The sequence below is a fragment of the Pterocles gutturalis genome, unplaced genomic scaffold (genome assembly GCF_000699245.1).
Source record: "Pterocles gutturalis isolate BGI_N339 unplaced genomic scaffold, ASM69924v1 scaffold2694, whole genome shotgun sequence".
Lineage (NCBI taxonomy): Eukaryota > Metazoa > Chordata > Aves > Pterocliformes > Pteroclidae > Pterocles > Pterocles gutturalis.
Window position 1 is genome coordinate 69,135 of NW_010132967.1, and position 25,225 is coordinate 94,359.

The 25,225-nt window shown below is 36.3% G+C and overlaps 1 protein-coding gene across 1 annotated transcript in view; it reads right to left on the reverse strand.

Annotated features, from left to right (window-relative positions):
* LOC104467313 (protein unc-13 homolog C-like) overlaps positions 1–25,225 on the reverse strand; it is a gene marked incomplete at its 5' end in the record, with an annotated part of 137,902 nt that overhangs the window by 24,667 nt on the left and 88,010 nt on the right. The window contains 8 exons of the mRNA XM_010081047.1: positions 790–939; positions 2,853–2,941; positions 3,553–3,623; positions 10,962–11,037; positions 14,711–14,788; positions 15,851–15,994; positions 16,323–16,419; positions 17,413–17,539. Of these exons, the coding sequence (XP_010079349.1) occupies positions 790–939; positions 2,853–2,941; positions 3,553–3,623; positions 10,962–11,037; positions 14,711–14,788; positions 15,851–15,994; positions 16,323–16,419; positions 17,413–17,539 (832 nt within the window). The remainder of the gene's footprint in view (positions 1–789; positions 940–2,852; positions 2,942–3,552; positions 3,624–10,961; positions 11,038–14,710; positions 14,789–15,850; positions 15,995–16,322; positions 16,420–17,412; positions 17,540–25,225) is intronic.

Sequence of the window (25,225 nt, forward strand, 5' to 3'; positions counted from 1 at the left end):
TCTTAGTGAGCACACAAATAAAAGCATAATAAGGAATAACTAAACCCCAAACTATATTAATATGACATGTTTCTAATCCTATTATAAATATATATTTGTAAGAAAGGTGATATTTCCTAGCAGTGGGTTTGTTTTGGTAGTTTTTTCAAATTTCATATCCTAACTTTCTGTGCATGGGGTTAGCATCTGCTAATATTCCATTTAACATTCCTGTGGTGGGGAATATTTTTGGACAGTAATTTCAAACCCATTTTTGTTTCCATTATGTCATTATTCAATTAAATCTCAAAGATGCTATGAAGACAGCTTTGAGAAATGACAATCTGGAATCGAACCTTACAGGCAAAAGTCAGCTTACCCAGTTTTTTAAACTATGAGCTTAGGATAGCACATGTAAGTGTATAAACACTTTTGGTTTTTCTTCAAGACTTGTGGAGTAAACCTTTTAAAGATAATGAAGATTTAAATCCATACTGCTTGAAAGCAACACACGCCCCTCTCGTAACTTAATACATAGGACTATGTAGATAGCTAAAGATAAAAGACTGACCTATAGATAAAGCAGCTAAAAATTGACAAGAAATAGAAAGGCAAACATGGTGCTTACATAGAAATTGCTCAGGATAAGTAAACAGGTTAAGCATCGTATTCTGCACACGTGTGAATACTACAAATATTAAAAGTACTACAGAGTGTTTCTAAGTATTAATGATGCTTGAGGTAAAACCAAGTATGCCTGACTAGCATCCAGTTCCTAATCTAGCACATAAACCTGACTGCCACACTTACGTTTTGTCCAGGAAATCCATGAGAGGCCGAAGCACAATCTCGGCATCAATGGCCGCACTGTTCTTGTTGGCTGCTGCATTCCCATTTCCTCTCATTTGATTCAGTTCATTGCACATTTGTCTTACACAATCTTCAATAATAAATTGGAAACTACAGAATGGGGGGGAGGGGGAGAAAGAATGAAAAGATTTTGGGTTAGAAAACAACATTTATCATTTTGCATCAGGTTCTTCAACAAGATTTAAATCTTTTCTGCAATGATGGAAAGTTCACAAATGCAAGATACTGCAGATGTTACAGACTGAAAAGAACTCTTTCTAAGGATTATGGCTTAGATAACTAAAGCACGTACTCTTTTGAGTTTTTCCCTTGTTTCTGTTTGGTCATTATGCTTTTCATGCCCTTGTAGGTGTGCCAAGTAATTATTTTCTGAAAGCAAGGGATATATCAGAGTCTGTAGTTTAGGGTATGATCGATGACCAGCTAGCAACAGGTTCTCAAGATTTTATTTTTGGTGTGAAAGGACAGCAGGAACAGGTGACTATGAAATATTTTTCTCCTGATGGTTAATATAAACCAAGCTTTGATATTCTTCTTAAGGACAAATACAAAACTTCTACTGATTTTGCCCCATTTGTCTCGTTTGACTTTTTCCTGGGTTTCACACAGAGTCAGTGCCAGCAGAAACTTTGCTTACTTCTTTGCAACTAGAGAGCTAAAACATTTGGACTGCTTAAAATATTATTTCACAAAAAAACCCTGCTAAGAAGTAGTTAGACTCTTCCTCCTGGAAGGAATCTTCCACTTCAAGGTGAGTGTGAATAAATGCTTTCTCCTCAAGTTGTTTCTGTTCAGCTTTGCTGAGAACGACTCTGTTTCCTAACTGATCTGCTTGAGCAACGTGTCTGACAGTCTTGTGTCATTGATGTGATAGTCTTTGGTCAATATATTTAAACAATGTAGAACAGCAGTTAATCAGAGTCAACAGTTCAGAGGCAGAATAAGGCTCTGCATGCATGGCAATTATTTTATTTATTGAATTGATTTATGATTTATTGAATTGGTTTAGGATTAGTTTATGAATAGAAATGCAAAACAGAGGCCATAAATATACCAGGCCTATTAATGTGAAAAGATAGACGGCAAAGATTAACTTGAGGAAAGTGAAAGAGAATTTACTGTGAGAGAAAGAAACATTATAATTAGGCAGTAAGCTGTTCCAGCTACATGGCTCATCATAAAAAGAGAATGCAAATCTCTACCTGAAAACATTGGAAACTTTTCCACGTACAATTGGATGTGCACTTGCCTACACGCTTCACAGCCCTAGGTAAAATCAACATGAAGCTGCTATTGAAGCTGCTCATGTAAGTCCTTGGGACCAGTCCCTCCAATAAAAGCCGAAATAATGCATTGGCTTTTCTTGATATTAGCCATCTTTCTAACATTGTTAACTTCACAAACCCCAGCAATAAACTGACCCTTAAGGAATGTTTTAGCTATCTGGAGCATACCCTAGATTGAGCTGTTCCTGGGTTTTCTTTTGCAGAAACCTAGTTGGCTCATTCAGAAAGAAGCCTGGGAAAGAAATAATATTAATGCACTGTCAACGATCAGAGAACCAGGGTTTGGGAGCAAAAATAAAGCAGGACAATATTACAAACTAAACATGCTCAGAAAAAGGGAACACTGACCACCCAGATGGTTCATCGATGGATTAAATAAGCAACTTCGCATAATGAATACCACTACAGCACTAATCCCTGTTTCTCAGATTCCTTTCTAATTTGAAGCAAAAATAACTTGCAGCTTCTTATAGCACAGGCACTGCTGGCACACGACCATACTCATTCAGCCTCTCCTCTGTAACATGTTCACGCCCAGAGACCACTTTGAGTTTTCTTTACCGTGGGGTTACCGCTATACACAAACGCACACCACTTCATCAGGGCAGAAGGAAGCTCTACCTCAGGCCATCCAAACAACCACCCAGACTTAACCGATGAGGTAGACTTTTGAACAGGAATATTTCTCCAAGGTTTGCAGTAAAATAGGTGTGTTACCTTGCAGCATATGTTATGCTGAGTTCATCCAATACATTGCTAAGTTTCATCTGAAGTTCTTTTAGAACACCACTAGCTTCAGGATCCAACTGTAAAGAGATAAGTCATGTTATATTTTACTTATACACTATGTTTTGGGGTTTTCCATTACAATAAATGAATTAGGAATTATATGCAATGATACACTGCACTATGGAAAAACAAATGTGGAAACACCTGTTTGGAAACACAGGATTGCTTTAGTGGGCCAAAACTCCAATTACCATTTAAAGGAAAATATTTAATAATAATAGTGAAGAATTATATTGTTAGAAATCAAAACTGTGCCATTAAACAACAGCTTTCTATGGGATGGTGCAATTGTGTTGCCAGTCACAAGAACAGAATTACCATTATCAGGCAAATGGTATTCACAAGGCATACCAAGAGAAGGATGCATGAGAATGTAGTGCTTGCGTTAATAATACTGCAGATGTTTTAATCTGTTATTTTTTTTGTGCATTTCGCCACCATTGGTAATTTTTTTGTGATTTGTGTGGAAGATGTTTCCATATTCCCATTAATGCAGGATAAAAGTAGAAAAGCCAGCACTGGAAAAGATGGCTTGAAGATCACTCATGCTGCTTCTACTGATATAGTATGAGGGAAGGGAATATGTTGAATTTCAGCACTTCTGTTTCTAAGAGCTATTGAGACATACATCATTCAAGCACAGTGCAACACATTCTGATGCACAGAGAGAACAGCTCCTGTGCCTCTGATACGGGTTTTCTGAACATAGGAAAAAAGAGAATGCAGGGGAGAGATATAGTTTTACATTTACAGGGATGGGGATCCCTGCACAGATATTTAGTCAGAAAAGGTACTCTGCTGATATTGATCAGTAGCTTGTTTATTCGCTATGCATTCTTTTTCAAACTTAAAAAAAACCCAACTTTTTTGTCTCATTGAGATTTTAGTATTTAGGAAAAATAGTTACAGTCCCTTGTGTGATATGATTGATGATCATCAGGATCAACAGCTGAATGTGAATTAATAGCTGATGTCCCTTCTCTCTCAGCTATCTACATCACAACGGTAAGGAATAATTTTCAATTATGATCCTCAAATTCTGGGCTCTGTTTTGCAGTAAGGTCAGATACAGGTCTTCTGACAATTGCAAGGGAAACTGCTCATTAGAATACATAATCAGCTCTGTCTCTATTTGCATCTTCATGTCTTTCAACTGCATGAGTAGTGTTTAGTGCTTATTCTTCATCTGATGCTTCAGAGTACTATGGTGCAGTAGGTCAGCTCTTTTAATCACACTTTAGAGACAAGGGGAAGCAGTGTCATAGCTCATTGGATAACTTAGATGAGACTACACAGTAATTCTAAGGCAAAGTAAAGAAAAAACAAACTCTGAAACATCCTCAAAGATCTATTATGTTCTGACCTTGGACAATCCTTTCTCTCCTTAGAAGTTATGTGTGGTTTAAAAGCATAGAAAAACCAAGATTTTCATTATAGTTTTTGACAAAAATCTGAAATAGGTGACAAGGGGAATTGTGATACATCCCTTAGAAGATATTCAGTGATGGATGTGTCTCAGTTTTCTAATCTGAGAAGTTTATATTTTAACATTTTGACTACTTACTGATTTAGTTTTTAATTTGCATTGAGAGAAGTTCTGTTGCTTCTCCACTTCATGTCTTAGCAGTTTCCCTGGCAGATACACTCTGACAGTTCATACACTTAAAGTGATTGTTTTCCTTCATACATAAAGCAGGGATAAAAAAAGCTAATTTTACTGAAATGTCTGTATTAGTTAACAAAGATAGAGTTTTCTAACAAAGGCAAAGATTTTTCCAGGAAATGCATTTCACTAGGGAATTACACTTTGGTGGCATACATACAGAACACAAATTTAAGACCACTAGAATATTAACATTTAACAAATACTGAACACACAAGCATTCACACTGAACATGGCACACATCAGAGAAAGCACAAAAATACCAAGCAGGCAGAAGACTCATAATTTCTTACCAGATCATGCACAAGTTAGAGAATCACCTTGTTACTGGGACTACAGAGGCCAATGTAGTTACTTTCGATCATAGGTTGTTGTGATAACCAGAAAACACAATATATTTGCTAAATTCTCCTGGAATTGGACTTAGTTTGGCCAAAATCTGATTGAATACTAATATCAGATTGTGGACATAACAGACATTATCGAAAGGTGCATGCAAGAGCTAGAGGTTTTTGAGGTCTTTGTGCTCACAAATTGCATGAACAAGTTTGTGTGTGCACAGCTGGAGGCACCTGACAGGACATCCAGCCTTGCTCATGCTCATGCTCATTAATGCAGTGTCATAGGGAGGAGTGGAATATAAAGAGGTATGCGGGCTGACCATCCAAGGTGTACTAGGCACCTGATGATGTGATGACTAAGAATATGTTGGCAAGATTTTTAAATGTTGTTGTTGTTTTTGTTTACTAGAAAATATGGCAATTTGAGCATCTCATCAGGACTAAAATGTGCACTTTTCATTTATTTTACCATGTGCCCTCTACGTGCTAATGTGTTCCCAACGCAAATCAGAGGGTCTTCGGGCATCAGCCCTTGATAGGCAAATATCCAAATATACCACAGCCATGACCTTTTTTTTTTTTTTTCCTTCCCTGATATACTGGTAAATATGGTTTTAGGATGGTCTTGTGCAGTGGAGTTAAGTCAGCTCTGCACATCACACACACTGACTGCTGTGGATGATCTTCTGTATATTGTAGAATCATAGAATGGTTTGGGTTGGGAGGCACCTTAAAGATCATCTAGTTCCAAGTTGCCTGCCATGGGCAGGGACACCTCCCACCACTAGCCCAGGTTGCTCAAAGCTGCATTGAACTTGGCCAACGCTTCCAGGCATGGGAAGAAGATATATTTTTGCATAAATTAATACACTGATTTTTTTAATGTGAAAAATATGTTCAGCTATGATGTTTTAAAAACCAAAATATTTGTGGAAAAAAAAAGATTCCAGTGGAAGTAGGAAGAGTTACTGTCTCCCTCTCAAATATTCTAGAAGGCTGTAGTTCACGTGATTACGCTGGGCAAGACCATCATGGTGTTGCAACAGCAACTCAAAAAGGGATTTTATTTGTGTTTTAGAAGGATATATTATTTCAGTAATGGCTTGAAAAACTCCTGCTAACGCATTTTATACCAGGTTTGCTTATTCACAGGGAAATGTGTGGGAAATGTGCCATAGCACTGTGCAAATGGTTTGGCTTAATGAAGTTTACAAACTGCAAGACTTATGCAGGTTGACATCACACTCACTACTTGAGACAGTGACACACAGCTCTCAACACCACTATGTAAAGGAGGTAAATTTCCCAGTGAGGCGAATCAGGGATGAAGAGATTAATTCATTTATCTAAGGCTTTCCAGTGACCAAGAGAAGAAATCCTCAGCATTCTTGACTTGGCTGAGATTACTTAACTAGCAAGGGAGTAACAATAAAAGCAACCATCTCTGTTTCATGAGCCAATCTGTTTATGGATAGTGCAGACCTATTATGGGAAGGGAAGCGTATAAGAACTCAGGTAAATGCAATCTGTAATTCTTCACACTAGTTGCTACTAGTAGCAGTTTAAGTAAATAGATACAAACACACTCAGCTGCAGAAATCTCAGCCACCCAGATGCGGCTAAATGATGAATTATAGAGCTAACCTAGTCCTAATGTTAACGTACTTTGCAGTCAACCAGAAGGAAGGGATGAAAGCGAGGCAAAAGGCAATGCTGATCAGCATCTGAAAGATGTCATATAGGGATATAAAGATACTTAAATGAAGTACCTACAGTATTGGGGCCTCTTTTGCCTCAAGTCTCATTTGTTCCATAGACTTTGATGAAGAAGTAAAAAAAAAGCCACACCTGAACAATTTTTCAAGGAACTAAAAGAAAAAAAGCCCTAACTGAGCAGATTATTGTTGGGGGGAAAAAAGTTGAGAGCCATTAATATGCTATATCTAATTTAAGAATTGAATGAGAGAAAAGACCATTTATCCCTTAGCTTCTTGGGTTCCATTTCAAGTTCACAGCATGTGTGGGCTAGTCTCAAAATCTATTGGAAGGTTGGTCAGGTGGCAAAATCTGGATTTTTTTAAAGAGCAAACTTATTTTGGTAGTGGAAATGTTATTAAGCCGTTAACTTGTAACTCCTACTTTTCTTCCTATTCTTAATTTGCTTGGCGTCCTTAGGTTCCTAAATATTTCTGTTATTTTACCATCTTCTCAAATAATAAGAGTTAATTTTTACCCACAACAGAACATACTCATAAATTTGTTGGCACAAATCAATAAGATCTGTTGATTATCGATTATTAAATCGATAATTAGAAATTTGACTTTTTCTGAATGCTAAACAAAAGCAGAGAATACTTTTGATTAATAGCTGAAAAAATAAGAAATATTTGAACATAATTGTTTCTAAATGCTGCCTGTCTAAAACTGAAATTTTTTATACATACAAGCCTTGGAAAAGAGTTAAAGATCTGATGAATTTGGCTGCTTCAGACATAATGTGTTCGATTGAGCTACTCCATGGTATAATTTAATGTGTGCTAGTATGGATTTAATCTTGTTAGCTGCAAATTTGGTAGTGTTTCTGTAGGAAACTAGAGAGATGCAAATTACTTTTGCATGAGTTAAAGGAAACCTCTTTAATTGGAATTCCCTTTATCTGCAGTTTCACAAGTCTAATTGCTTACAGTTCCCTAATGGGACCACTGATTACTTCTGTTCAGAAGAGAGTTTTACATATTGTATGTACATCTAGGGAAGATACAGGTATCTACCAGATCTGTCACTTCAGTGGTTCTTTTTGTCTCCGATAGACATTATCCTTCCTCCACCCCCGCTCCCGACTATCCAGGTACAGTGAATCCCTTTTTGAGATGTTTGGCGGCCACTGCTCTAAATACTTAGGCCTCTGACTTAACAGATTTAAAGATGGACAATTCAGAACTATTCTGCATGTCTGGGCCTCTGTCAGCCCATCACAGTCTTTAGGACCACATATAGCTCCTAAAGGAATTCCTAAGCACTACATGTAAAGTTGGAACTGAACTTACTGGAGTGGAAATATGATTTACCTACAGTCAACATCATGCTGTTGTACATAAACAATGTGCTTTTGCTTTCCACCTTTTTTTTTTTTTTATATCTTAATTGCTGTAACTCCTTTCTGCCATGTTCTGCCATCTGGTGAAAAGCAACAAAAACTTTAACTTTTTTTTTTCTTTCCCTTTTTTCAGCTTCCAACTTGTCAGGCATGAAAAAATGATTTAGTGCACTCCTTTTGGATGAAACAGGAGCTAAAGCAAAATTCTGCGTTATGATAATCTGTTCCCATTATTTTGAACTTGATTAAAAAAAAAAAAAAAGACAGTGGGTTGGATCCTGCTCTACTACTCTTACTTTATTATGGTGGATGCCCCATCCCTGGAGGGGTTCAAGACCAGGCTGGATGAGGCTTTGGGCAACCTGGGCTAGTGGGAGGGGTCCCGGGCTAGTGGAAGGTGTCCCTGCCCATGGCAGGGGGTTGGAACTTGATGATCTTTGATGTCCTTTCCAGCCCAGGCCATTCTATGATTCTATGATTATGGCAGACTGATCTCATTTATATATTTTTTAAGTACCCTTCTTGCTTGGCTACAGCAGGAGAGTTAATAAAGAAACTCATACAGTTCAGACTATTTTATTTTAATTGCAGGAGAGCTGAGAGCCCAGTTCTTTCTCTATTTATAGGGCTCCCTGCCCTGCAATATGCAATAGGCCTACTCTGAACACAGGGACTGCTGCATGATTGTGGTATTTTGCACAGTTTGAAAGACATACTGCTCACAATGTGACACCGAGGAGATTAACAGCATTTAATTTTTCTTAGAATTAGTTTTGCTTCAACTGAAATAGGTCTCATTATTCCACTGAAAATCATCTTACTTTTTATGCCCTCTGCAAGCAAAATATTAAACTATTTTCTTCCTGCAAGGAAATGGCTTACAGATTTTATTGCTGGTTTTGCTTCTTATAAGTACCAGTTCAATAAGGCAAATTGGCCATTAGGGTTTATGCTCTTGGAATAGCTAGGGGAACAAATATTCCAGTTTGAGGACAAACATTTTAGGGGCACTTTGATGTGGGTGACAAAAGATTGAACGTGAATGTACTTCAAGAAATTCCCCTAATGAGAAACAAACAAAACTTTGAATGTATTTTTTAGATCTTTTTTTCTTAGACCATGAATTGGAGATGCACTTAAAGTACCTAACAAAAGGATTTTAGAAAACTATTTCCAAATTCTCTCCAAGGGTTGCACGTTGCACCACATTTCTAGGAAATGTTGCTTCGATACTGTAACACCGATGTAATAATTCATCCTCATTAACATCAAAAGGGAAAACAAAAAGGATGAGAAGCAATGAGAGATTTTGAAAGAAAACTGGTGCGCAAACCCCTAATTATGTCTTAACTGTATTTTTTTATTATATGAGCTGTTGGGAGCAAAAGGAAAACCAATAATTTTCTTGAGGAAAAATGGAATATTTTGGAGATTCGAGAAAGTATTCTGATTTGAAAATGATTTGATAGATACAGACATAAAGTGCTACTTGTCTTTCTTCTGCCCTTGTCTTCATCAGGATTTATGGACACTTAGCTGTTTTTACAATTCATGACATTCAACATGTAGGATTGGATCTAAGACCTTAATACAAAGTACTTTGCACAGAACATAGGAACATGGAAGGCAAGAGTATTAGTAATGTTCATGTTCCCTGAAGCAGAAAGTATTTTTGCCATAGCAGTGTCAAGAAACTATTACTAGCTCAACAAAACCTCCTCACCATGGAGTTAATCTGTAGGTTGATTTGGAAGGTGCTATTCATTGCATGACACAGGGGACTGTCTTACCTCTGCAGCATTCTACTGTGCATGTGAAAATATTAAATAATGTATTTGCCAATTCTCTCTACAGTGTGGTCACATCAGATCAAAGTTTTATGAAACTATCAAACTACAGTCTCAACAAGAAAAAGCTGATATGTGTGTGTGTGTGTTCTTTTTTAAAGCCAGCTACTGATAATAAGGATAGCGTATTCATTATCTAAACAGTGATTTTTAAAAAGAAGACAGGATTCTAGCTTGAAAATACTTAAAGTTCTTCTTTAGCTTTCAAAACAGTCAAAAACTACAATCAGCAAAGTATTGAAGCACACGTTTATGTCCTTTTACTGTTGACAGGACTTTAGGCACTCTTAAATCTTCTGAAATCTAAAAGAAGATAAAGCAAAGCATATTCTGGACTGTTGAGAAGCAGCTCTTGGTGAAATGGTGGCAAATTCAGAATACAAGCAGGCCCTCAGATACTGAAAAGTGCACTTAAAAATGTTTTATAGAATTTTTGGACATTCTGAAAGACTACACTATCTGCCTAGTAAAATTTTTCAGTTTAGAGTGTCAACTGAATGCCCAAGCATAGCTCTTTTTGACTTTAGATCACAGGGAATTACAGAAATGCATCAATGGACATTAGTAGGAAATGTGACTATTCTTAGCCTTAGAAAATATGGTCAGGAATAATAAAAGATGCTTACTATCACAAACCTCATAAGAGAATCTCTCTCCTTCTTTCTTCTGCTCAGTGGATTGCAAGTCAAAGGCATTAGACAAAGACATGACACATTACAGAAAAAGCACAAAGCACATATTGTACAACATTTTCAGATACAGGCAAAACGTACCAATACATATAAAAGCAAAGTATACTCCAATACAAACATTAAAATAAATTTGGCAGTACAGATTACAACACAGAACACCCAGTGCTGGTTGAACTTTACAGATCATTAGCATGTTTCTGTGAAATAGTGTTAGGTCTTTCTAGTATTGTCAAGACATTAAATAGTTCTTGTAGACTTTTTTTTTTTTTTAAGATTTTGATTTTCTGAGATTTTGATTTTCTTTGCTAGCAGAATTGAAGGCTGTGACTAGGTTGAAAACATGATGCTAATGATCTCTAAGGAACTTTGAATGAACCAGGAAACAAATATGACTCACCTCTTTCAAAAATGGACTCAAACATTTTCTCAAGCTGGACTCTTAATTGTTGAATGTTGTTCATCAAGATACAGGGCTACAAAGAGAGCACCAAATGTGAGAATGTGTATGTTATGTTCCTTTTATGGATGAATATGTGTATTCACAGCCTCTGGGCTGAAGACCAGTTCTTCAGCAGCCCTACATTCACACAATTGTGTTTTTTAGAGGAGGATCTCGGGTTCTGACCATTGCTGCCGTCCCCTTTCCTCTATTCACACTCCTCTTTGCCCAGTCAGCAAACCCACTCAGCCAGTGACTGCCCATTATGCCCTTAAGACAGTGTTACAGGAGACTGAACACCTTCTCCCAACCAGCTGGGCAGTTTTCAGATCCCAGTATTTCATGTCCTGAACCTTGTCTTCCACGTAGTTGCTAGTCATACTCAATACAGTTACATCTGGTGGATTAATGCAAGTAGCACATTATAATCTCTTTGAGAACAGACACAATAATGATAAAAGTAATTTGGGGGTGAAAATAATCAGGGGGAAGGGGAATGCCAGATTGCTTTCTAGGCTCAGTCTGCAGAAAACTGTGACAGCACTGTAACCCAGATCAACAGGCAGTTCTGTTAATAACAGAATAATAATATTTCAGAAATGTACATTTTGCATTGCTTGAAAAGTTGGTGAATGAATTAGGCAACAGAATTTTGTAAAAATATTTACTCTAAAAATATTGCTGTTTAAGCTTATTTCTTTAAGGCAGAACACAGAGCCACAGTGTAAAAGACAGCAAGTGCCGGATAAATATAAGGTAAAAAGTAAAACATGGATAAAATTAAGCAGTTTATCACAAAATTATGGAAGAAAGGATCTATTACTAGAATTTGGGTACTCAGGTAACGTTATGGGCTAGTTTGGTGTGGTGGGGGGAAGCAGTAAGATAATACTTGCTAAAAGAGTTCTGCTTGGGCAAGGTCAGTGTGTTCCAATGTATGATTGGATTTGTTTAGACACTATGATTGGATTAAATTTACATCAGAAGTAATGCATTCCAATAAAACACAGATACTTTTTTTTCAGACAACAGGCAAGCGGTCGAATGATTACAGTGATTGATACTCATTTGTACCTTTCACTAGCAGCATGTTCCGATGTACTGCTGAAACATGGTAGGATTAGACCTTGGTATTCAAAAGATCAATAACATTATTTAGCTTTAATTGGTTCTGCATTACTCTTAAAGGAATTTCCTGTCAGAGTCCTCTCAACTGAAGGAAAAAAATTTGCTCTAACCTCTTAATACTTACATTACTGCTTCTCAGTAAAGCATGCTATTCGGCCTCCTGCAAAAGACAGCTGGCTTTGTATAATGGTTGAAAAATCCACAAACCTCCCTCCTTCTATTTGTTTATCTACCTTCTATTAATTTATGATCACTAAGACTGTGTCCTCCTCTCCTCTATCTCCTCTCTTCTGACATATTCATTATTCTGGAAATTATCTGCAATATCACAAATCAATGATTATGACTTCCAATGGAGGAACGAGTAGCTGAATATAACATCTTGTTTCTTTTGTTCAAAACAAGTGCAAATACCTTTGGCTATATACTGATGCTAAGGAATAAATACTTCATACTGAGGCAGTTTTCAAAGTTTCATTTGAGGCTAGCTAAGGTTGCTCTTTCAGAGTCTAAGCTTACCTTGGCTCAATGGAAAAATTTCTATTGCTGTCAGTAAAAAACAGAACCAGAGCTTAAAAACATTCTCATCGTATTATTTTGTTACCTTCTTGTCCTTTAGAATACTCTTTGCAGCCATTTACAGGAATCAGACAGCCGGATGCAACAACACATAACAAAGTGAGTGGCAAGTACAATACATAAAACCAGGCTTGTTTTTGAACTCTGACAGGAGGTGGAAGATAAGAGGATGTTTTCACATTAGATACATGTCTTTATGAAAGGCACCTTTGGTATGCCTTTATTTAAACAGTTTATGTGCACATTTTATAGTGTTTAATAAAACCAGTAGAAGTATTGACTTGAAAAAGAATACCGATATCTAACTTTAATAATAAAAAGTATTTGTTTTAATCTCTTCTATCAACTTTAATGCAGGAGATGGATTTTTAATATAATTGAGATCACCAGATCAAATGGTCTTTTATTAAGCTAAAAGTACATATTTCAAAAAGGTAGCTTCTGTTAAAAATAAGTTGTCCCCCCAAAGGCATTTGATGTAATACTTTATATCATAATGAGATTAATTCCATCTAAAGCTTTAGTAAAGATAGGCATACCAGGGTGACTTTGGAAATCAACCTCTGCAACAATTAAAAAAATCCCATTGGTCAGGCCAAAAGACCACACAAACCATTTGACTCAATGACTCAACACTATGTATTAAAAATAATTTCTTCTAGGAAGCAGTAAGCTTTATATAATATTATCATTAAATTGAAAGAAATGGAAAAACATAGCTACAGAATTTATTTCTTTTTTACATTAAATTTCAGGAATAGTTGTGGCTCATATTGGGTCAAATACAGAGACAGATTATTTTAGATGAAGCTTGGTTTGGATTGATTAACATTAAAGTAGAAGATGTGCAATGAATTCACTCTTCCACACTGGGGAGAGTCTTGTGTTCTTTTCAGCTCTGTTTCTGCTTTGGAGGGGAAAGAGGTAAGGAATATGTAGAAGGTGTACCTATACATGCACAGAGCTGCGACAAACCTGAGATCTGTGTACGAGCTTTACAGGGGCTGTATGTTTAAAGGTAGATAGTATGAGGATGGTGTCACAGTTATTTATCTAATCATAGATTGATACATCTGTAAAACATACTACTAAATACAGCAGACATAGTACACAGAGCTGTGACAAACCTGAGATCTGTGTGATCTGTGTGAGAGCTTTACAGGGGCTGTATTTTTAAAGGTGGATAGTATGAGGATGGTGCCGCAGTTATTTATCTAATCATAGATTGATACATCTGTAAAACATACTACTAAATACAGCAGACATAGTACTAAATGTTGCCTGCCTCTGGAGTACGAGCTTTCTTTGAATATCAATGATACTGAAAAGTCAGTTTACAAGAACAATTTTCCTTGGTCATGGTAAGCTATTGGTCATGTCTTGCCTTGCTTAACCACATCTTTAGCATCCATATCTCATTTATTTCTGAATCCATGGCAATTTGGTCCTTCATTAGGGAGTCCCTTGTAAGCAGTGAGGCAACAAAATAGCACATGATTTTCTTCTCGCTGCTGCATGGATAAAGCACAGAGGGTGAGTGGTAGTAGCAGAAAAGTCTGCACACACTCCCTGCACAGGGAACAAGGATCTTAAAAACTCTCTAATGAATAAATTGATGAAGAAAAGCAAGCCAATGCAAAATGAAAACTCAAAAATATGTTTTTCTGTTTGGAAAAAAGATGCAGATATAGTCACCATATTCACCACCGTCTAAGGCTGTTATCCAGGGAGCGTTTCTGGCCATCTTGTAAATTTTTTTCTACTTTAATACTGAAATGATTAACTAGGATTCGTAACTAATTCCACATATTCCAGCTTTTACACAGCAATGTAAACAGCTAAGAAAACATGCTGACCTCTTAAAAAATAAAGCAAAACAAAAATCCCTTCCTCCATTCATGCTTTTTCTCATACAGAAAAGTGATTACATTTTCAAAAAGTACAGTAAGTCATTTAAAGGTAACTCCTAAGGCAGAGACAAAACATGGCTTTTTACTCACCACATTTTCTTTATCACAATAAGAGCTGAAGTAATTTGAAATAATTGCAGCATACTGAAGAAGCACTTTGTTGATAGTCTAGGAGAGAAGAATCGTTTAAATGGTAAATTTCATAATGTAAACCAAAAATAATTTAAAAAACACACAAAAAAGGATGTTTATATAAAGGAGGTTTACATATTTTATGGCTGCTTACAACATTTAGTATATAGTATTTTCTTTGATATAATATAAACAATCTTGTGAGCACATTTTCAAATCCCTGCACAACAGATGGTGGGTTCGTCTTAATGGAATGTAATCTTCAGTAGCAGAGATACCTCCATTTTAGTCATACTGTTTTTTGAGAAGCACTGAGAGCTCTACACTTTGCAATGTGCTACATACTTAATGGAACAGTAGCAAGCTCTAAAAATCCTCTAGGGTGACAATGTATAGATTAAAAATATAATGGAAAAAATAAGATCAAGGGAGCTCTGTTCAAAGCCTGGCAATATGAGCTTACCTTACAATAATAATGTAAATTGGAACTTTGTTTGCAAATGGGAAATTTTTGCAACAGAAGAATATGAATAAATGTAAATGCAAACTTTTTCAAAGCCATCGGGACTATAATGGAAATCTAAAGGTTGTGAGGAAATATTACAATCCAAATAGGAAGCTGGTCTAACAAAGTTGAATTTATTAAACAGCAGATGAATAAGAACTACCACCTTCAACCAACAATACTTTATTGCCCTACCTTGATTTTCCCTTGCACTGACTAATTAGATAATTGCATTTCACTGAATTTTTCCATCAATGGAATTGTAATCGGTGCTTAGAAAGAATAATAGTTGACTGTATAAAATATATAAATATGAAATCTGAGAGAGGATAAAACTTCTCTAACATGGCGGGGGGGTGGAGCTAGGTGATCTTTAAGGTCCCTTCCAACCCAAACCATCCCATGATTCTAAACAATTTTGACAAAGTAGATGAAAAACAATCTTAAGCCACAGCTAGCATGTCTTTAGAGTCCCCGTCAGAGGTAGAAGAGATTGATTCTAAACAACATTGGAATTACTTAGCTTCTAAGTACATGGCAACACAATGTCACTCTCTCTGAAGCTTAGTCGAGACGCATTGATTTTAATTTACCTTTGCAAATCTTCTCATTAAATGAGATAGTGCTTCTGGATTAGGACACTCCAGTTTCCTAATAATCTCAAAGCTTTGATTGAGCTGTGTGAAGACATCAACCACAGAACAAGAGAAGAGGGCATGATCTGATGTTTTCTGAAACTAGAGAGAAACAGTCAAATGAGTTAATGCTTGTTCAGAGATCACAACTGTATTAACTGATGTTCTTACACTTGAAATTCTTCCTAGAGTCATAAAAAGTAATAAATAAAAAAAATTTTTTTTAAAAAGTCATAGACTGAAGTCTAAGGGGAATTTAGGCAGATGGAATTAGAGCAGGAATTTGTCCATAGGGTTATCTTCCAAGAGACTGTGTATCTTGTGTGGTCTAACAATGATACTGTGGGACCAAATGTACTTCTGGTTTTGCAATACTAAATTACTTTCTTAATACTTTCTTTATTCTTTTCTTTAAAAAGTAAAGGCTTACCCCATCTTTTTTGTCTCTTTCTAGTGCTCCATGAAGAAATTCCATTGAGACATCCTCATTTTCATCCAGCCACTGAATGACAAATGGTTCAAACCACCTGAAAATTAAAAACAATTTTGCAAAGTCAAGTCAGTATACTCATAAAGATCCTGAGAGGAGGGATGCCATACAGCCCAGCAGTTTGGCATCTTGTGTCTTCATGTCTGTTCTAGTTGCTAAAAAGTCTATCATCCTAGAAAAATTTTTGTCACCAAAGACACTGTGGCTACCAAAAGGTCTTTGGGGCTTCAATTTCACAATACTCTAAATGGTCTACCATAGTGATGTAAAATTAGTAGTAGACATCAGAGAAATGTGTCCATGTTTTGCAAGGGATCACATTCTGCACTTTTTTTTTTTTAATTTTAGAGTGTGTCTTTTATCAATATTAGTTCGTTAACATTTATTTTTTTATTTGTATGTGAAATAACTTGGAGAAATAATAAAAATTCAGCTGTGTTTTCTTTTTCTTCAGTTTATTTAAAAAAAAAATAATTTAAAGCAACAACAGGCCCCAAACCATCTCGGCAAAGCAGACTTGCAGAAGATTAAGGAATGAGATTAAGGAGATAGCTCGCATAAAAGCACAGGACTGAGTGTATAAATTGCAAGAGAAAAGGTGAAAATGAAAAGAGCAGCTGAATATTAACGCAGTCCAGTAAGAATACTTTCAGTGGTGTATCCCATTAGCATTGTATCTTTATCCAAGTCTGGGTGTGAAACAAATGCAGGGGCCTATAACTAATACTGCCACTGTTCCCATATTTCATACCTTCCTCAGGCATTTTCTGACCAAAATATTTTGTCATTTATGAAAGCTGCAGTTACAACAGTTGGATAGAGAGTCCTGTGAAATAGCTAATAGCACTTTTAATACCTGGACTATTTCATTTGATAGAATGAAGAATTAAAGAGGAGAAAGTTCAAAAAGTGAAGAGTTGTCAGTGCTATGCACCTTGAGATCTTGCACAAACTTGAGAAACAATATTGGACCAAAATAAACCTTGTACCAACCCCAAACTCAGGGGTAGCTTCCCTGTACATTACTTACAGAGAGTATTCAGGCACTGCATCCTTGAAAGCAGAGAGTTCTCGCACATATTCATTATAAAACCATTTCACTTTGAAGTGCAAATTCATATAATCTGTGCTTTTGCATAGCCGCTGCTTTTCATGTTCTGTAATAGAATGAGTTCAAATAAAAGCATTTAATAGCATTCTATCAGTAAATAACAGTCTCGTGCTTTAATACACTAGTGACATAATAATACAGTACTTGCATTTTAAAGCACAATTGGTTTGATTTTTTTAGAGGTAGTAGTACCCACAGTTTCAATCTCCAGGTTCTGAGTACCCTTTGGAAAAACAAAACAAAGACCAGACCACAAGTGAGGTGCTTCAGCTCTCTTCACTGCAGTGAGGAAATCCAGCAAACCTGCTGACTTCCTGGTCTTTACATGCTGCTTTGGTTGGTATGAAACGTTTAAGAAGCTGTGTCAGGCATCAAGTTAGAAAAGACAACTGTAGCTGTGTAATAGCCAAATGAAGTAGCAGGGATAAATACCAGTCCTGTATGAATCTGTGAAACCTGCATTAGTAAATGGGCTGCATTTATCAGATATGGTTAAGAACAAGAAGAGACAACTATGCAGTTCTACAGACATCTGATTTATACATGGCAAAAGTAGAAAAGCTGGTTTAATAAAGTGGTTTTGAAGTTTTTCAAACGGGCTTTTCCACCTTCTCAGTGCCATCCTCTTTTGAACATAATGGATATGGATGGCAGGAGTCATGGAGCCACCTGTAACCACTTCCTGCATTTCCCGTCCAGCCCCTTCGGGCCCTGGGCAGCTCCACTCTTCCACTCCAGAATCTTTCATTTCCTTCTCCCATGGCAGGAAGCCACGGATCCACAAATCTTGAGCAGAGTAGTCCTTCCTTCACTTTCTTCTCACAGCTTCCTAAAATCTCCATAGATCTCATCTGTTTGAGGTGTCATGTCACTTGCACACTCTTCCTTAAGCAAAAGACCAATCTCTTTTCCCAGCTCCCTTAGAAAGTAGCCTAATACAGATGCTCGGCAGGAATGGCGTTCTTGTGTAAATCCTATGTATCAAGAACTCTCCTCTTTCCAACCTCATTTTTGCTTCTTCTGCTTGCACCATAACATAGTATTACACAATTTTTTTCATATATATTCAGACGTGAACCTGATTTTATATAACAGTGGGAGCATCCCATCCTCTGTCATACACACACAAATACACCACTCTGCCAGCGCACATGCACTGTGAAATACACATTTGGTGTTTTTCAGATCTGACCAGGTACATTAACAGGAATTTTTTAGTTTTATTGTTATGCCAAATCAGCACACTAGTAATACCACAGTGCCATACAAGAAACAAGTGTTTCAAAAGCATATTACTATACAGTGAATTATTAAGTTTTGTGGGCATGAGCTTATGAAGTGCCCCTGTGGGTTCTTACTGCCTTTTTAGCATTGTGTTAGCACTTTCACCTTCAGTGCCTTTTCATCACACTCCAGGAAAATCAGGAAATCAGTTTCTGTCTAAATATTACACTTGTTCATGCCCAGTCACTACTTGAGAGTACTACAAATTCTCCCTAGAATAATATCATTGGTTACGAGCCTTAAACAGAACCACAGAGAGAAAAACATACGTGTACTCTCATGGTTCTTACCTTCTACAGAACTGAAGAATCTCATTTTTTATTCTGGTAGGAGTTTTTCCACAATCTATTATTGTAGACAGCTAGATGACCAAACAATTACTCAATAAAAGGTAATTCTTACAGGTGATACCAGTCTTAGAGAACAATTATCTTACTGCAATCAAATTCCCTGCACATCTACTGTTTAAGTCATTATTAATAAAGATCTGTGTTATATTGCATTCCAATAAAGTGGAATTTCTGCAATGAACAGCATCTTTTCATTCCAATGTTGCATTAATAGGTTATTATATTATACAATGCAACTTAAGAATGTTTGCTGTATTATTACAAAGCAAATGCTTATTTCACTTTTAGAAATGAGCTGCTGCTAACAATGTGCAACCTTGTCCCAGAGGGTACAACTTACACAATACCATTAATTTTTTTTTTCTCTTTTAAGTTAAGATCTAAATTCTAACACATCAGAAATGAACACAAAAGTCACTAATGAAAAATTGAGGTTTTTTTCTTCAGGCTATTATACCTCGCAAAGAATATTTCAAAAGAGTCTGCTAGGATATTACTTGTAGCTACATCCAAGTGAAAAATGCATCCTCAATTCCTAATATTGGCCTACGAGAACACCGGAAAATACTTCATATGATCTACATAGTCATTTTGTACCCATGCGTATTACCTCTCAGTTTATAGAAACCAAAGAACAGAGAAAACAGGTGCCCGTGTGAGTCAGCTCATAGCAATTTGAATGGGACGATTTTAGGCAGGTTTATCCACAGTAACCAGGGGTTCAGTTAGAAAGCACAGGAACATCACTGTAGGCATGCTAAATTTAGATTAGGACCCATGGATTGCTTTCTTAATTTCTGAAAAACTTGCACAAGTTAGCACAAATGTGAGACAACACAGAATACATATGTACGCAGTTAGGAGATCTGTCCCTTTGTTCCTGGAAGGAAAGCTGGCACCATGTTTTCCTATACAGATATATAAATTTTGGACTCTCTGGAAGACAAATGTAGTAGCTACACAATAAAACTCTCTCTAAAAAGTCCACTCTTGCTTTGAAAAATTATTATAACACTGAGTCAGCCATGAACTAGACCTGCCAACTGTATGCTGTGCAAATGTGCTCAGCAGAGATTATGCTGGAAATACTAAACCTTTCTCATAACTGATTCTAGATAAACGGAATCTCCAGTATAGTAAACCCAATATTATTAATCCTTTTTGTGCTGCTGCATTCCTTGTAGTGCAGCGTATTTTTTCTAAGCATCTATTTCATAACAAGGACCTTCGCAGTTCCCGTTAGCAATAATGGCACATTATTCTGTATTACTGTATCATCAATCAATAAAAAAAATACTGATAAGATTTCTGTAAACTGTAAAATCTGTAACCTGTAATCTGTGCGTGTAGGGCACTTTAGCTGCTTTTATCTATCACGGTTCCAGTAAAAGCACCTTTTTTACAGTCTTGATTACACTGTGGGTTTTTTTAACTGTCTCCTTAGGGGTAATGCTCTAATGCACGTATGCTTTCCACAGGTTTGCAGTAATAGACATTGTAAGTGCAACTACAATGAAAACTATATAAAGAGTCATTCCATCTCAGCTGTACAAATTACAATTGCTGTAACACCTTTTAGAAGACTTTCAGTAAGCAACAGGAAAAAAAAAAAATCTTCTGTTCAGGTGCTGCTTGTGTGACCAAGGAAGAAGAAAGATTTTTTTTTTAAATACTGTTATGTTGAATGTATTAATATATGCAAATGTGTCTGGTGCGTGATGAAATCAGCCCCTGACCTGGTGACACTGTATCTAGCAAGTAATCTAATTGCAGACAATTGTTCTTTTACAGAAAAATGTGTAAAGAGACATTGTAGGAAGGACTATGATCTAAGGTACTTTCCTCACAAGCCTGTGACCGAACAGCAATACTTTGGAATCATGTTTGATTTCTTGCTCTTTTCTGCAGCAATTGCTATAGAAAGCTGAGAAGATTTTACTTAAGGCAGCAAACTGCAATAAACTGCAATACAAGTATTATGTTTTGGTCTGATGTTTATAGTGCCACAGTATTTCATCAATAAAGTCATAATAATGACTTATTAAGCAGAAACATCTACATGACACTGAAGTCATAATGCCATTTAACAAACTGGAATAGAATCCTTTTTCCTTTTTAACTTTGAGGTAATAACATCACTCTGAGCATCCATGAAATTTTTGATATGTATTAGTTGCTAAAAAGCGAAAAAAGGGTAATCTAACAATCTTCATAGAAGATGAACATTTAAAATATTCAGGTAATCAAACTGATATTTTGTTCAACTCTAATTTTCCCTTATTTGAGTGCATAAGCTTTGGAGCAAATTTTTTTTCTACAGCAGTTTCCTAGCCACTGTAACGACACACAGTTAAACTGCTTGAAGGATTCTAGTGAAGTGGTTTTAAAGAATATTTCAAATCCTTTTGAACTGTAAAAATGAATAAATTCACTAGATATTCACAATATATAAATATCTAACAAACACTTGTCCAGTTTCCAGCCTTTAAAGATAATATTTCAGAGATTAATAACTACTACAAATAATATTTATGTGTAGCATATTATATCACAATCAGTTGGTCTGACTGTTACATATGTGCTACTGCAATACAGTTGATAAGGGAATTGTGTTTGGATTAATTTCAAAATTTCCCATCAAAACTCAGATGCTATTTTCAACCACTGTGACATAATTCCATATTATTTGCAATAATTACTTACCAGTCATTCTAGAGACTACCAGCTGCATATTTTGTCTATTTCTTTCAGAACTGCTGGTTCAGAAAACCTGCTATTTCCAAACTTTCCATCATATAATTGGGAAGTACATGCATGGCACAAACTGAGTACGGCTAGTGGAAGAAGAGCTCCTAAGGAAGTTGTGTGAGGAATGATATTGATTGAGTATGAGTTGGCATTCATCCCTCTGAGTCACTGTGGACACATTACACCAGTGTGACGCACCTTCTTTTGGGTACTTGCTCCCAGTGCAATTTCCCTGCCGTGCAGGAGTTGGCTGCTATGCCATTGCCTCCTTTAATGTGGATATTATGTGCATAGTGCTGTAGACTTAATCCCTGTGCTGCTGAAATGAACTGGAAGACCCTAATTGAATGTAACGTATTGGATCAGGCCACAAATGAAGAAAAAATGTAAACTCAAGAAAAGTTCGTAACTGATTTAGAAGGAAACGTTACATTCTACGAGACATCTCATCCCAGGGTTCTTGTACTTTGCTGAAGGCAATGGAAGTCACTGGTTATTAAGTGAAATACAGAGCAAGACCCAACTAATTGATAATTATGTATAATTTACATTGATTTTGATAATGTGAAATGCTACTGGTCTTTCTGAAAGGGCTCTTTGTGTCAAGTTAAATATAATAAACTGAAAACTGAAAAACTTCTGTCATTACCGCCTTTTTTGGATTGCACTTACAACTGAGTTACAATTAAAACCCCCTCTAATTCTCATTTTAATAATAAACTGTGTCTTTCATAGAAGACTTCTACATATTCAACCTCTTCTCTGCATTTGCCTGGAAATTTCTGTCAAAATATTTTTGAACACTTCACAAACATAATGGACTACACCTTGAATGTCTCTGTGAGGTGATTAAGCTGTGCTATTCATATTTTACAAACAGGAAACCGAGGTCTGGGGAGATCAAGTGAATGTACTAAGGGAACGTACATAAATTGTGAAAGGCAGTGTAGATCTTGTTCAAAGATTTCTCAATCAGAGAACATATTTCCTCACTGAACAAAGACCAGGGAAGGAAGGCAGACTGTCTCATTCTGAATTGTGAGAAAAAATGGATTTACTGTTTTTTTTTGTCTTGCCTGCAGTGGAAGTGGGCAAATCAATCCTTGACTTACTGCAGTGAACTTTAAAACCTGATATGACATTGCCCTTTATATTCAGGTAAGAGCTCTCAAAGCAAGAGGCCATCTGCTCAGTGTTCTGCTTTGCTTCATGTTTCACAGATGGTACAAGTGAGTTCAAGGCTACCTGCTTAGCATCTGAAAAGGCAGAGCTGTATATTACTTTCTGGGAGAGGTGAGTTGCTTACAGGAGCTTCAAGGGCATCAAATACCAAGACTACATACTATCTCAGAGACACAACATGTAATATCAGAAGGGATGTGTGAATCTGCTGCAAACAACCCTATTTTCTGCTACAAAACATTGCATTTGCCATTTTTTACTCACTGTGTTATATTGCCTAATCATTTCAAATTACTTTAGGCAAATTAAATTTGATATCTTGTTAACATTTCTGAGTTGCTTTTTTTACTCCTTATTGAAAATTTAGCATATTAGTCTCACCAATTAATTACTACTTCACAGCCAAATCCTTCCAGAAATATTCCAGAAATGTGGATGGGTATATTGCCAACAGGACAGCTCAAGATGCAAGATGTGCAGCTTGATTAAGCATAAACTTGCTCTGTCCTGCTTGCAACTAAGACAAAGAAAAATGTCAGTACAGTGAATGATCTAATAAAATCAACCTCAGTCCAGCTTTTACCCTTCAATATCACATCAGAGTGAAATTTGTGTACCATGAAAGCTAAACAGATCAATAATATTCAAAGAACAAACACTCAGAGACAGAATTCTGTCTTTGGCTACTGTATACACAGCTACTATTGATTACAGAAGGAAACAAGCACTTGCTTCCAAGGACTGAAATAATCTAAACTGTGCTTTTTTTACTGTTAGTAGAGTTCTTGCTTTGTACATGAACTGACCATGGCAAGCCTAAGGAAATACAGGTTATGAATGGAGCAGAAGAAATGGTCCATCCTATCTGAGATGAGATCTGTGATGAGTAAAGCCCTGGTTCTGAAGAATATGGTGGAAGTTTCAAATACTTTGCACTGAAGTTTCAACAGTTGTTCAAAGTAATCACGTAATCAGAAAGTTAAAAAAGAGGAAAAGTAATGCTGGTATGTGAATCCAGTTTACATTGATTTTTGTTTTCATAAATCTCTAATATGTTTAAAAAATTGCAAAATAAAGAAAGAATATACAGGCTTCTTGGAAACCACTGTCTCTTGGGAAATGTTAGCACATAATTAAATGCTTGAATCTGGGAGGAAAAAGCAAATAAAGGTAATAAAAGCAGCCTTAATTGTATTGGGTCTTAACTGCTGAATACTCAGCTTTGTATCTTCAATGTTATTTTTAAGACAGGTTACTTTCATTTACTTATTGTTTCATTTTTTTAAATGTATCTTTCCATGAAGGAAACATTTACACTTGGTTCTCTGCTCTTTGGCTTGTCACGAGAGTGCAAAGTGAGCGTAAAACATTACCAAACAGGCATGGCAGCATTTTACAAGCAATTAGTAGAATGAAGTTCAAAATGGAATAATCAGGCAGTAAGATAACGGTGAGGCTGCATTTTAATAATTACCTGTGTTGTATCTGGATCTGCCTGTAAAGCAGAAGCAAAGGCAAAACCACAGAGGTCTTCTCTAATTGTAACCCAGCAAATTGCACTTAAGGCTTATTAAAAGATAATGTGGAAACAAGCAGTTTTAATGGATTTATCCTATTCTCCTGAGGTTGCCGGGACAAGTATCAAATATTTAGTTTAGAACTAATGCACTTGCCCGTAAGGGGAAATTTATCTGTGTATCTATAGGACAAGAAAGACACTAGAGAATCTCCATATGTGGAAAAGTTCTAAAAGTAACAGACTGAGTCTTCAACTTAATAAAAGAGAGGCTGGGAGAAGAACAGCTGTTTGCTGCAGGAGGAAAGCTTTTACAAAGTGTCCTAGTGTGAAGTTTAAGAATAGGCAGGATTAAAAATAGCATGCAGGTTGCCTGTTATTTAAAAATTTATTTTACTCAAATGTTTTTTTTTTTCTAGTTGATAAAGAAAAATACTTTAAGAAAGCTGTCATTAGTTACTGTTTCTAAAAGGAAAGCAATTCAAATTATAAGGGGATTCACAAGGTGATTAGCTCCCAGAATTCATGAAGAGAATGAAATTCACTAAAATAAAGAGGTTTCCTGTTTTGATACCCCGATGAAACCCTGCATTCTGATGGATGCTGCCTTCTTATCCCATAACGTCACTCCCACATCCCCAAATCTGATCTG